General features: G+C 37.1%; 1 protein-coding gene across 1 annotated transcript in view; it reads right to left on the bottom strand.

The window, feature by feature from the left end:
* Window positions 1-203: 203 nt before the first annotated feature.
* LOC139126967 (SID1 transmembrane family member 1-like) overlaps window positions 204-13,721 on the bottom strand; it is a 24,962-nt gene continuing 11,444 nt past the window's right edge. Inside the window, exons 5-12 of the mRNA XM_070692885.1 lie at window positions 8,497-8,633; window positions 8,132-8,240; window positions 7,742-7,776; window positions 5,858-5,904; window positions 5,260-5,365; window positions 4,857-4,967; window positions 1,076-1,189; window positions 204-715 (exon numbers count right to left, since the gene is read on the bottom strand). Of these exons, the coding sequence (XP_070548986.1) occupies window positions 653-715; window positions 1,076-1,189; window positions 4,857-4,967; window positions 5,260-5,365; window positions 5,858-5,904; window positions 7,742-7,776; window positions 8,132-8,240; window positions 8,497-8,633 (722 nt within the window). The 3' untranslated portion in view covers window positions 204-652. The remainder of the gene's footprint in view (window positions 716-1,075; window positions 1,190-4,856; window positions 4,968-5,259; window positions 5,366-5,857; window positions 5,905-7,741; window positions 7,777-8,131; window positions 8,241-8,496; window positions 8,634-13,721) is intronic.

The raw sequence follows: 13,721 nt of genomic DNA on the forward strand, positions 1-13,721 counted from the left end.
TCCAATAGAAATCTATTCTGCATGTTATGGTAGAATGCGCCTCAGGGACAAATATTTGGTCTCTCAAGCTTTTACAATTTTTTTCTGATCTACCACTTGTGGGGGCTAATTTTAAAGCTTTTGGTAAAAAACATTTTTCATAATTTTAGTTTTTAGAAAATATTTTTATTCTCTATAGAGTTAACTCAGGGATAACGGCCATTTTGAATTTAAAATATAGGTAATCATTTGTCTATTGTACCAAAATTTGCTCAGTGACCCCGACTTTTTTTCTTGATTTTGAAAAAGAAGAGTTGAAAAGGTCCTCGAAGAAAGTCTTAGCAAACGTTTAAGCCTTTCACTTTAAAGGCGCATACTACCTTAAATGCCCTTGTAATAACAGTTTAATACAATCCGGGGAATGAAGTAATATGTGCCTTACACATATGTAACACATTGTAATGGCTACTTCCTAGTAAGGACTGTCTAATTAATTTTGCCATTCTCTAACCTATTGCTTTGTCCTTAAACTATTCGCAAACAGTAGTGATACAGCTCAAGGAACCGAACCAATCATTGTTCACCAATCATCTATCAAAACGTTTTTCAAAGTGGCAACCTCATGAAGCAATATAAGCTTATTAATGGCTTTACAAAATTGCCAAATTTCAATCTAAAATTTTGCAATATCATCAGCACCTTCTCCGTCCAGGTTATCGTCAATTGTCAACAACGTCTGTAATGGAAACAAATATCATTCTAGAGTTATTTGCCAAAATTTCTTGAAGTGAGACGTTTAAGGCTCTGATTCAGCTGCTATTTAGCAAACTCGTGCTTCAAAGCAACCAAGTGTAACATGCTAATTTGAGTTTTCGATAAGTTTTCGAACCATGCATTAAAGGAATTTGATCTCGTGTATTAAATATGACATTAATTTTCATCCGGAGGGCCAAACAAAATAGTGCTATGCCTAAACTACATATTATCGCTTTTGTCCCACGAATTTACATCCCTGGTCCATTACATCTAACCACATATATTTGAGACATGCAAATTTGCTGTAAACGGGTAATGTTAAGCAGCCCACTGAACCTACTAGGAATGTGAAGAACAAAGCACCAGCTGACAAGAAGTGCCAAATATCATGGTCGTCGTAGAAATCAAACCAGCTGCAGTCTTTGTTGCCCTCACGCGATATTGCCGGAGTTGTCTGCAAAATGAATTACATCACATCAATTGGTAAGTACATTATTTTCAAAAGAAAACACGTCATTCCGGTAAAGCTTGACTGTTTTATGCGCTCTTGGCAACGTCACACAAATGCATATCTAGAGAACGTTATCCAAATGGCTCTTTAGGCACATGCAAAGTAGGGCAAATAGTCTAAGAAATATGATATTGATAACACGATAATGAAATATCAATATTATCAATACAATACAACGCCTCCTAACAGTTTAAGTATATAAAAAGGGTCATGCCGTAGACCTCAATGTCAAGAATAATTCATACACGTTCAGTTATTTCATTAAATATTGCCTAGCAGAAGAGAGAAGCTCAACCCTGACCAAAACGGTTTTATTCATAATATTAATATTTCATAATGATGATATTAATATGATATTTCTTAGACTTTTTAGTCCTGGTTTGCCTGTGCTCTAGACAACGTAATAAACATTGGGCCCAGGGGCACCGACATCCTTTGTACCTCCTTAGTGTTCATTATTCAACATGCATGTGAAGTTTTTCAAAAAAGTCCGATTTTTTGGCATGAATGAATGTTTCTTGAACTGGTTGGTTACTGCTATAGAATAACAACCATTAAATGTGATTGTCAAGAGATGGAATCTATAAATTTAAGTGTGGAATCTAAGTATCTACAGCTTTGATATGTGTAAAAGTGAATTAAAATAGGGAGTCAGTAGATGAAAAATCTATTCAACAGAAATTGGTGAACTTATATAATGTTGAAGGGGAGAAAAAATTGGCAACAAACTATTGTACTATAATGGACAGTGGCTAATCTAAACCAAATTACTTGCCCTACCTGGAATGAATGTAGACGTACACATACTACAAATTGGTGTTAAACTTGATTATTGGTACTTTTTTCAAACGTATCTATTGTCCATCACATAGAAAATCAATTCGGGCCATTGATTAAAACCATTTTGCTTGGTTCCCACACACAACACATGTACTTTGTCATATGTCTTGAGTATACACTAATCACAATATACATGTTCGAAAGTTTATTCAATTTTGTAGAGAGGCTCTAAGTCAGCAGCGCATCTTCATCTATGTGACTAAATATAAGTCAGCTTACCCTTTTTCAAGGGTGTATAGGCAAACCAAATTTAACTTTGAATTACGAAATGCAAGGTACAACATACAATATGGGTTTAAAAACAAAATATCAAAAAGAAATGAATAAAATATGGAAATGTTGTCTGACAGTCATAAAAGTATCAAATATTGACATTGGCGATAAAAATGACATCAATCACCCTGACCACAGCTACTCTATTTTTGTACTCCCATGCTCTGACTAGTTCGTTTCCTTCTGATTCTGCAGTCAGAAAAATGCAACAACTTAGCTCGGTGATTGAACCACTCTTTAATTATAGTGGGGATTTGGCCGAGCGGTTCTGTCTGTTTCCACTCCACTAGGTGACTGGATGCCGTATGTTGTGGGTTCGAACCCCGAATGAAGATACTGTATTCTCTACCCTGGGTTGATAGCTCTGCTGGTGGACAGAATTGTCCCCGAGGCTGTCTTTCGCCCAGTTTAAGCAATGTATGTATTGATTGCTTTGGTAAAAAGTGTGTTAATGTGTGCGATGCGTGATAGTTGAGTGTGCGGCGGTGAATGCTTCTGAACTCTACAACGTATGGAGAGGTTGCAGTCAGAAAAATGTAACAACTTAGCTCGGTGATTGAACCACTCTTTAATGTGAGTGGGGATTTGGCCGAGCGGTTCTGTCTGTTGCTTCTTTTGGTGACTTGATGCCGTATGTTGTGGGTTCGAACCCTGAATGAAGACACTGTATTCTGATACGTTCTTGTCCACAGTAGGAATTTTATGATAACTTTCGCGTTGATTAAAATTCTGGCTTCGGGTAGCACAAAAGTTGCGATACTAAAATGGTTTGATACATTACGGAGTGACTTGCACATTTGCAGTCAACGTATTCTTTTCATACATAGATGAGAGTCTACTACATTCAAGCATTGTGATGTTGACAATTACATGCATGCTGGTGCGCGATTTCAAGTAGCCAAGAGGAAATTCTGATGGTCTTTTGGCGAAAATATAGGTAACAACAGTGAAACAAACAACATTACTTATCGTGACAGTGCGAAAATACATACTCAGGCCATGTATCATATCATGGCAATCGGATCATGCCATGAATCCACGATTTGTTGTCTCATAGTCTGACAATGCAAGTACTGCCTATATAAATCGATTAAAATATAAGCATACTCTCTCTTCAATAATCGGAGTCAACAATGATGTCAAAATCAACACACAACTGACGAAATTACCCAAAATAAGAGACGGAAGATTAAAAAATTATCGCTGTCACGGCGTATCCTCGAGAGCAAAGAAATGTTATTACCAGTAATACGCGCATGCGCATTAACCGTGGCCTCTCTCTCTGGCCAAGCTCATAGCTGATCTATATACTATGAGCCGGTGGGATTGCCTTCCTTGTGGAACTGACAGATCTGCCGACAAAGAAAGGGATTTCCCAGTACCCGGTGATTATGGTCTATGGAGGCAATCATTCTTCCGTTGATTGAAGGAGCCTTTTGTATCAAAAAATGCGCGATGGCACCTAAAGTACCATCACTGTTAACTTCATATTTACGAGACATCTTTCAATACAGGCGGTATAGTTTAAAATGTGAAAAATTGGCAAAGCCTGAAGAAAAAGATGGTGTCGGTTTTGATTCTTCAACTCACATATTTCTTTCTTTCAGCGCATGCGCAGACGATAGCTTTAGCAAACTTTACCAAAAATCAGCTAACATTCAAGTAAAAATCGATAATATTATTACTTAAAAATAATACAAGGCAAACATCACCAAATTTGAATATTTCTGACAACATTTCAACCAAACGAAAACCCATGCCAAACATCAAAATGATCAAATCGGAGATTTTGAAGACCAATTAAAAATACTGATTTTCACAAAAACGCTAAAAAAATGACTTAACAATGAATGATTCAATCAAAAAAATAAGAAAGACCTATTGAGATATTTGCCCGAATGACCATCCAACCAAAGTTCAGAAAAAGTTACTGAAGGGTTTTAGAGATGTCTCTGTCCACGGCATACGGCACACTGCACAGCTTCCGCCATCACATTAGTCTGTTGGACCCATAGGGTCCGAAGGACTAAAATGCTATCTTTTATATTGCGGCCCAGAATATTTTTTGCATGAACAGTTCAAGTGGCTGGATTTACTCCATTAATATGTGATATCTTCTTTGAAGCCATCGTCAACTCCTGTCAGTGACTGCAAAGAAATTGGTTGGTTTGTGTATGTGCGTGTGCATAAATGTGTTCATGCGCGCATGTGTGAATATTGAATATAAAGGTGAGATCTATCAAGTCGCGAAGTAACCCGAGGAAGCATGCACAACATCGCTTTTAGCCATGCAGCTATGGGTTAAGGATCTGGTTAATTGCTGCCTGAAAGCACGGGTTATAAATTGATATTTATATAGTTTCAACGTGACATCGTAACTTGTAACAAACACAAGAAAGATTTGAAATACCTCTTTTGAGCAACTTACCCTACCTCCTATTTTCTAAAGAATGAACAGCTTTCATGTTTCCGCAAAATATATAGCGAATTCACTTACTTCCCAACGAGTTAATCCTTGCCTAAAGTAGATCCATGCTGGTATCCAGAGACCAATCGCAACGAAGAACCACAAGACGGAAAACACTGCATAACACTCCCCACAAACTGGCTGAAATAGAGAATTAGGAAACTGACATTTTGTAAACCGACTGTCTCTTAGAAGAATCAAGCTTGCTACATTTGAACTACTAAAACATTTCCGATTTTAGTTTGATGACAATGTATTTCTTAGGGACTTTTAAAGTTACATTGGACAAAATCTTAGTTATGGAACGAATATTAAAGATAAGGGGTCGTCAACGTCTAATCATCTTAAAGTCGTTCAAATTACGTGTTTCCCAGCAAGTGTGCTTTTATGTAAATTCACGTTAAAGTACGCATCTGTATGGTAATTTATGTACCTTCATAATAATGTAAAACAAGAAGTACAAGCCTGAATTGATCATCAAAACGCCCAACAAATATGTTTCAAAATCGTCAGGTTGTACAACAGCAGCAGCTATGGCACTGAGAGAGAGAGAGAGAGAGACAGAGACAGAGACAGAACAGACAGAGAGACACGAAGAGAAAGAGAGAGTCAGAGAAAGATAGTCAAAGGTATACAAGGACAAACTTAATAAGTCATTAAGGGAGAATAATCATGTACATTGGTTTCTGGGTGTTATCTTGAGAGAATCGAAATTTTAAAGAATTCAAAATACTTATCCTTCTTTCAAGAGGAGCTACGAGGGAAATATCAAGAATATCAACTGGCAATGATTAAGGGGGAAATCAGGCATACAGTAGCAGGAACACTTTTAGCAGACATGATTTGCAATGCAATGAAATATCAGACAAAGCCATCCTGTAATCTTTGTCATGGAGACGAACATCTTCGGTGTTAATAAAACTGATAAGCATCAATAAAGAAAGGTAGCAAGACAAACGAGTATTCTTTCACATTACATACTGGTAGACATTTGCCAGCAACATATACATGGAGAGTGAACATTTACTTACGCCGAGAGATTGAATAAATTAACGACAACGATCAGAATTGTTTGACCCTAGGAACAAAACAGAGGAAAAAGAATTGATGCATCACATGCCTTAATTCCAATTCAAAATAAACTATAAATTAGCGAGTCTGCTCAACTTAGCCACGAACATTTTGCATTTTGATACCGTATCTTTTTTTCTGTAATCATCAAGAAATAGAACTCAGTGTGATCAGTGTGTCACATTTGGAAAGGGAACTGCGACATATGTGTCACTAATATGGACATACTTATGTCAATAATATCCATGACAATGACTAAAGGGTTCATCAATATCTTACACAATCTCCACACAGAGACTGAAGCGCAGTGGGCCCGGGGCAGCAGCGCGGCGTGGATAATTCGAACAAAGCTAGAGGGTCTCCGAGTCGTTGACCGCGCGCCCCCATGAATCTCTGCTGCAGGCAAATTTAAATGTTCCAAACTCGGACTTCTTTCAGTCCTGCGCGCGCCCAACTGGCTAAATAAACGTGGCGGAAATAGTAAAAGGATAGGAGCAATTCAGCTAGAGAACGAACTTTCCGCACACTGGTAAAAATAATACATTAATACACAAATAAAAATAATAAATAATCTGCTAAAACTTTGGCAATCACGTATGCAAAGCTGATAGCCGTTTGGGCATACATTTTGAATCATCAATTTAAATCCCTGTAACCTAGAGCAAGGTCTATGTTTTGCAAGTGTTCACAGAATAGAGGATCGATATTGAAACTAGTGTACTATCATTTATATAATTTTTTTTTGGTTCGAAGTATTATATATAAAAAGACAGAAAATGTCTATCATGGAAAACGCGCAATACCAAAAAGTTGGTGAAAACCGTCGCATGTGGCAGAGATTAGTGTGGCTACTGCTGAGACTCCCCAGCAAGGTTATAATTTTCCACAGCGCTACAATCTCTGTACGGAGATTGTATCTTGCAATGTGACATAGATGCGTGACGGAGGAACCTACGCGGTTTCCATCTTTTGAGGTATAGACCGCACCTCGGGAACAGAAATTCGGACTCTCGAATGTCTACCACTCTTTTCTGATCTACCACGTATGGGGGCTCATTTTAAAGCTATTGGAGAAATAACTACGTTCACCATCTTAGTTTTTCGAATTTGAATCTCATATAGAGCAAAATCGTGGGAAACTTGTTTCGGTAGTTCCAAAGTTTGTCCGGAGACCTCCGATTTTATTGTTGTCTTAATAAGAGAACGGTTGAAAGTCTCATTTAGGGAAATTTGAGCAAAAGTTTAAGTGGTTCACTTTCGAGGCGCATACTACCTTAATGCGTTCCTGCTGACTTCCATCCTTTAATATCTTCCTGCTGAATGTACAGCTATTATTCTGATCAGGACCCAAATCATATGCTTGTACAATGCTTGTGCCATTAAAGGGACTTTAATTACAAATAATTGTTTCACTCTCTTTGATCTTTACTAGAAATGCAGTTTCTTATGTTCTTCTTCTCTACTCCTGCACTAAAATAGTTGTTAACTACGACATCAAAAAATATAAAGGACGTGTTGAACTTTAAGCATTTAGACATGCTTCTTGGAGTCGAAAGAGAAAGTTCGTTCTATAAACATAACTGAATACACAGCTAGAAAAAATCGAACCTCGCACCCGTCATAATTTTTTGATACACAAACAAATACTCAACAAAATTTTAATAACTTACAATATAACGATAAACCCTTTTGGCACAATTTTAAATACATTTCACATTTTTGTTAACCCATCATCAAAACCTCAGCCTCAGCCTGCTTTGTTCAGGCAGGCCAGGCAGCAAAAGACAAGTTCATGAAACGTTTAAAGACGTTTAAAACATTAAATGTCGGCATGCAAGACTTACAATCACCACTTTTTCATCTGCGTTTTGAGTGTTTTCTGTGGAGGCAAAAACGAATGGAGGATGTCTGATTTATTTCATAATGAATCCATTTGTAAAATTAGCGATTTATGTGTCTGTCGCCTTTTGAGGGGACAGAATTGCTTCCCTTGGGATACAATTGAAGCTAAAAGCAAACATTTACTCAAAGTGATATTGGCACCGTCCAGAACATATGACTCACGGTTCAGCATTCCTTAATCCGTGTCACAAAATGTGTCTCCCAAATAACAGACATACATAAATCGATGCTGATATGGTAATTATTCCTGATGATATTTGAACACCCCTTTATTTTAGTAAATGCATACGGGAGCCTGTTAGCTTTTATGGTAACTTAGCAGATTGACTCACCATCCGGCCTTCGCCAGTGTCCTTCGTTATAATACAGACAAGTTAGAATACATGATGCGCCAATGTGCACGAAGACTAAAATTATCCAGAATGCCAGTGTCCCGCACACCTTACGAAGAATAACGAATTGAGATTGAAATTATCTTCAGCTGAATTTCGCAAATCATAGGACAGATGAGTCCAACAAGGCCGGTCTGCATCAATATGCACGGTCTAGCCGCAAGCAATACGAACAATTCATGCGTATTCAAATACCTATAAGGTGGATTAGCACAACACACTTAAAACACTGTAAAATTTAAAGGCTTGCAGTAATGTGTCTTGCCTTCTGTAAATCGCAGCTTGATCGAGCAACTGAAACTTACCAAACCAAGGACAGCAATGATAGCGAAAACAGCAAGCCAAATATATGTAACATGTGCACTTGCCAGCTCATCTCGGTGTCTATTCTGGAATAGTTTTAGTGTCGTAAGGCATACCATGATATACATGTAGGAGGTATCTGTAAGACAAGTTATATTCATGTACATGCATAGGACATCTATTTACATGTCATTATTGACTGTAAAGACCTAAGGACAAGTAATTCTGAAAAGTTTGAGAGTCATGATACTTACGTTACATATACCATTAATTTGTATTTGAAGTAATTTGTGTTATTATTTACAACGCTCTGCCTTTGGCATCAAGCACTCTAATTTTTCACGATGACACATGTATACTTGTGTGTGTCTTTCTGTCTATCTCTTTGTCATAATAGCATCTTTATAATTGTCGTCGATGATATGATCGCTTGCTAAGAATTATAAAAAGTAGAAAATAAATTTTGTCGGTCTCTCTCTCTCTCTCTCTCTCTCTCTCTCTCTCTCTCTCTCTCATATTATCACTGTTATCGTCAGGAATGTGAAAACAATAAAAGTTACACTTGCATTGGTAAATTCTTACAGGATCGGGCCTACTATAGAAATTGTGTGTAAAGCCTCAGAAACATACAGTAAAGGTACCAAAACTTGCTAGTGTGACATCCAATTTATAAAGTGTAGCCTCGGAGACCTAAAGGTGAAGCAAAAATCCGTAAAGTGGGGCCTCCGAAACTTGCAAGTGTAACATTCATTTCCTTCCTTGACCATTTGTGGCGCTCTTCATCCACTTCCGTCGCCGACGCAGGAACTCGATTTTACGCTATTTTTTTACCATTAGAAACATTTTTTTTTTACAAAACCGCTATCGACGAACAGCTACGAAGACTGAGAACAACTTACGAACGTTTCAAGTCAGGATTTTATGTACTTCTTTCGAGTACTTTGTTATAATTTCAGTAGTGGCCGGGGGGGTACCCTGTATTGCCTGAGACCATTGGTACTCCGTCCCCGACGAAGGTAAGCGCTTTTGCGCTGTTTTACCACATTAGAAATGTTTTTTCTTTACACAATTGATATCAATGAACAATTGTAAAGACTAAAAATTACAGGCGAAATTTTCAAGTCAGAATTTAATGTAGTTCTTTAAGAGTACTTCGTTTAAATTTCAGTTGTGGCTGGGTTGGTTCCTGAGGCCAATCATCTCAGACCCTTGCAGTTTACCATACCAGGCCGGTGGTACCATATACACACACGAACGGCGGTTTTGACTCCACGTTTTCGCCTTTCACACACTTTTGACCAAGCAATACTGATCTACTTTAGATTTTCTACTAGACATAAATGGTTATTTTGCAAGCCCAATTGCAACTCGGTCATTATTTGTAAGAAAATGTAGATTTTTGACATCAGTAAATGGGTGTTGATGATGTGCATGTAACATGGAGGTACCAGAATGAATTGTAACCGCTGTACCGCTGAGGACACACTAAGTGTGACTTGTACTAGTGCAGCATGATGTAGAATGCTTTAACTTCTATAGAAACGTAACGTAGTGGATGAAGAATGAGATTTGTGAACTCACACATAATATGTGATTGTTTAAAATAGAGATTAAAATGTGTAATATCTTTTGTATCTTAGATGCAAGTGTTAAAGTGAAAGACCGTACCTTTATTGGACCCATATACAGCAATATTAAATACCATGTATGGAGATCAAGCAGAGGTGAAACATAATGCATGTTTGTATGAACATTTAACATGCTACCTAGAATAAGTGGCGGTAATATCTCTGTGGCCTGTGTATCATACTATTGCTTTTTAATAACCAAACCTGTAAAGTTTAATGGAAACCTTTTATTTTGCCTTTCCTGTTGTTTTCATCTCAAGATACTTAAACCTCTGAAAGAAGGGAAGCCGTAGATCTCTATTTCTGAAGCTAAAAATCTTGGTCTTTTGATTTGTTAACAGAGAAATACATAGGTGTTGAGAAGCACTTTCTAAAATAAGAATGTTCTGGACATAACAAACAGTGATACTCGAGCATAAATTTTATCATTCTAGATTAGTGTTTCTATTTTCACTGCATATTCATGAAAATCTCTGCTATATTTCACCGGTTAAAATCATAACTGCAACTTACAACAAGTGAAAAAAGTTTTTACTTCATTCTTCAAGACTCAAAGGTGCACCATCACCAATGCAAGGATGAACATACGGTAGAACTTTTAGACAAATAAAATTTCAAAATTGCAAAAGATAGAAGCAGTAAATTGAAAGACTGATTTTTTTACTATTTTCCTCTGATATACATCCTTTAAATATTCGAACAAAGTTTTCATATTCATGTCTGTATGAAAAGCCCATGCTGCTGTCTGCTTAAATTCTCATAGTTTGTAAAATGCTAAGTTAAACACAGGGGATCTAACAATAAATGTGAGGTGTTTTATTATCAATTGTATGTGAAATCAGAGAAATTTAACTGCCAATTCCCTGAAAAATAGTTTATGTAGCCACACGATAAAGAGTTTGTGAGAGACATTTAGAGGGAAATAGACAAAGATAAAATATATGACATAATTCGATCTCAATGACTGACATTCCACCTCCCCTTGTGCCTTCTTGAAGACCAAATGCAGGAGAGCACCTTCTGAACATTAAGGCTGGGATTGTAATTATTTTGAGCTATTACCTAAGGAGAGAGTGGGTCTGATCAGTATTTGCTGATTACAGATATGCTCACCCCGATTCAAGGAGATAAAATATTGACTGAACACCAACATTAACTTTTTCCAGGCTGGTCAGTATGGTGGATATATAATTCGTGTTGCAGCTGCTCCTAAAAGAAGACCACTGAAAAGTATGTTCCGTGAGACCTTTGACAACAACAGTTTGACCAGACTGCACAAATACTTAGGCTGTATATCATGCATTTCACAAATAACTGATGATATTGCAAATAGGATTATATGGGTGAATGAGGCTTTGTGAACATCAATCAAACACTATAAAGATTAATTTGAATCTGTAAAATATGTTAGCTTTCAGCAAAATCCTAACAAGACATTGAATAAGATAAGGCAACGCATAACCTTGAAAGCCACTGATGTGACTCGTAGGGAAGCTTTCCACTCACAAGTTTGATGTGCAACCAAACTGCAGGTCTCTACACACTAAACAGTTTATTATTACGTGTACCAAATATGACAAGAGCTTTGATCTACAGAAAATCTATAAATCCCATCTTAGTGTCCACTCTAACTGTAAACCCTACCAATAACATATTAGAACAGACACAAAACAAAGATAATGTGGAGTCACTGGAGCACCATATCAAGAAATGGTCATGGAAACGTTTGCTGAAAGTGATGACGATGCGTTTTTCACATTTTCAGGGCCACTGTTACTTACTGAAAGGTTCTATGTTTTTTCAATTTAAATTTACTTTATGATCATAATTATCGGTGCATTGTGATGATATATTTGTAGCTTCTCATGTGAAAATAAGGCTGCGTTCAAAAAAATGGTGAGGGGGCTTGAGGAATTGCGATTGAAATCTTATTTTTTTTCAGATCCCCCCTCAATACCCTCAAAAATTTCAAGTCCCCCCTCAATACCCTAAATATTTTTCAAGTCCCCCCCCAAATTACCATATAGCCGCATATTATTAAGAATACACGTAGAGTAATCTGTCGTTCTGCACGCAGATGTTCAACACTACCTCTTATCAGCAGATTGTAGAGCCATATACCTAGGGCAAGTTCTTAAATTGATTCATTTTTATAGTCACACATTTTTCCATTTAAATTAGAGTCTTTACTGTTCAAAGGTTTACTTTCGTGTTATTGTACTATGAGATGTGAAAATTTCAATCACTGCACGAACTTGAATGGTTTTCTATATTGATTTTAATTGATTTTAGAAAAATTGACTTTTCATCGTACATTTGTATAAGATCAAGTATGGTGACCCCATCTTTTTTCTCTAATATTTGATTGTTCTCATATGCCAGAATTCAAATATCCATGGTGACTGTTAATCCCCTAGTCTTCTATGTTTTGCTGTCTGGCTGGATCTGGTGTACAAGTAAATGTATGTTTCACTGTCAATTCAGTGTCCTATGACCAAAACTCTTCTTAAACTACATCCGAGTCGGAGCTAAATGTATCACTGTCACTGCCAGTATGTAATAGCAGGGCCGTAGTTGTATTAACTTTTTATTTTGACAATATTTTTGTTCAGTTTATACAATTGTGTTCTTGTTCTACTCCCTACAGCATGTTGAGCTGTCCAGTATTCAGCTTGCCGACACAGCCTACGTGTACCGTGCATTTGTTTCATTCAATTATCACCAATATTTAGACAAACGGGCTTTGTTGACAAACTGAATTGTGTTTTTCAGCATGCTGTAGAGAGACACCAGAAACTGTGTTTGATACATTTCATAGAAATATTGAAAAATTATCAACATTTGCAGCTCCTGTCCCATTACAAGGCCAACTTGTTTTACGAAAATTTAATGGCATTCATACATTTTCAGATTTTTTCGAGATTAAAGACATAAAGTGCGACAAAACGGTTCTAGATTTTGTATAATTATTACTAACCTTGGAACCATTGGACGACATCAAAATGTTGGGAGTCAAAATTTTTTCAGGTCCCCCCTATAGGCAGAGCAAAACTTTGAAGTCCCCCGACTACCCTAAAATTTTCGAATCCCACCTGAATTCCTCCAGCCCCCCCCCTCCCTCACCATTTTGAACGCGGCCAAAGCTGCTGGAATCATATAAAATTATATCATGTAACTTCCATATTTATTACGTTTTTGCATTGAAGTATTGCAACAATTTGTTGATAGTTTTTGTCTCAGTTTACAGCAAAACTTTCCTGTTTGATGTCGGCGATTATTTACATGTAAATGATTTTAACTTTGTTGTATATTTGCGTTAAATTATAACATTTACCTATATCTTGCAATTTCTCTTGTTACCAACGATTGACACCAGTAACAATTACTTTCAATGCGCTTATCCCAGTTTTTAGCTACCTGCTTATTTCCACTACTTCAGGTCTCTACGTATCGGTCCATGCATGTGTTGCATGTGTTGCATACGGTATATGACCTATGTGGATCGACCTACAATTGAGACTTCTGGGGACAGTTGCTCGTGGATGGGCCGTAATAATGTACACTTTCTATATAGCGGCAATTGACCGTGTTACTCTCAA

The sequence above is a fragment of the Ptychodera flava genome, unplaced genomic scaffold (assembly GCF_041260155.1).
Source record: "Ptychodera flava strain L36383 unplaced genomic scaffold, AS_Pfla_20210202 Scaffold_28__1_contigs__length_4768798_pilon, whole genome shotgun sequence".
Lineage (NCBI taxonomy): Eukaryota > Metazoa > Hemichordata > Enteropneusta > Ptychoderidae > Ptychodera > Ptychodera flava.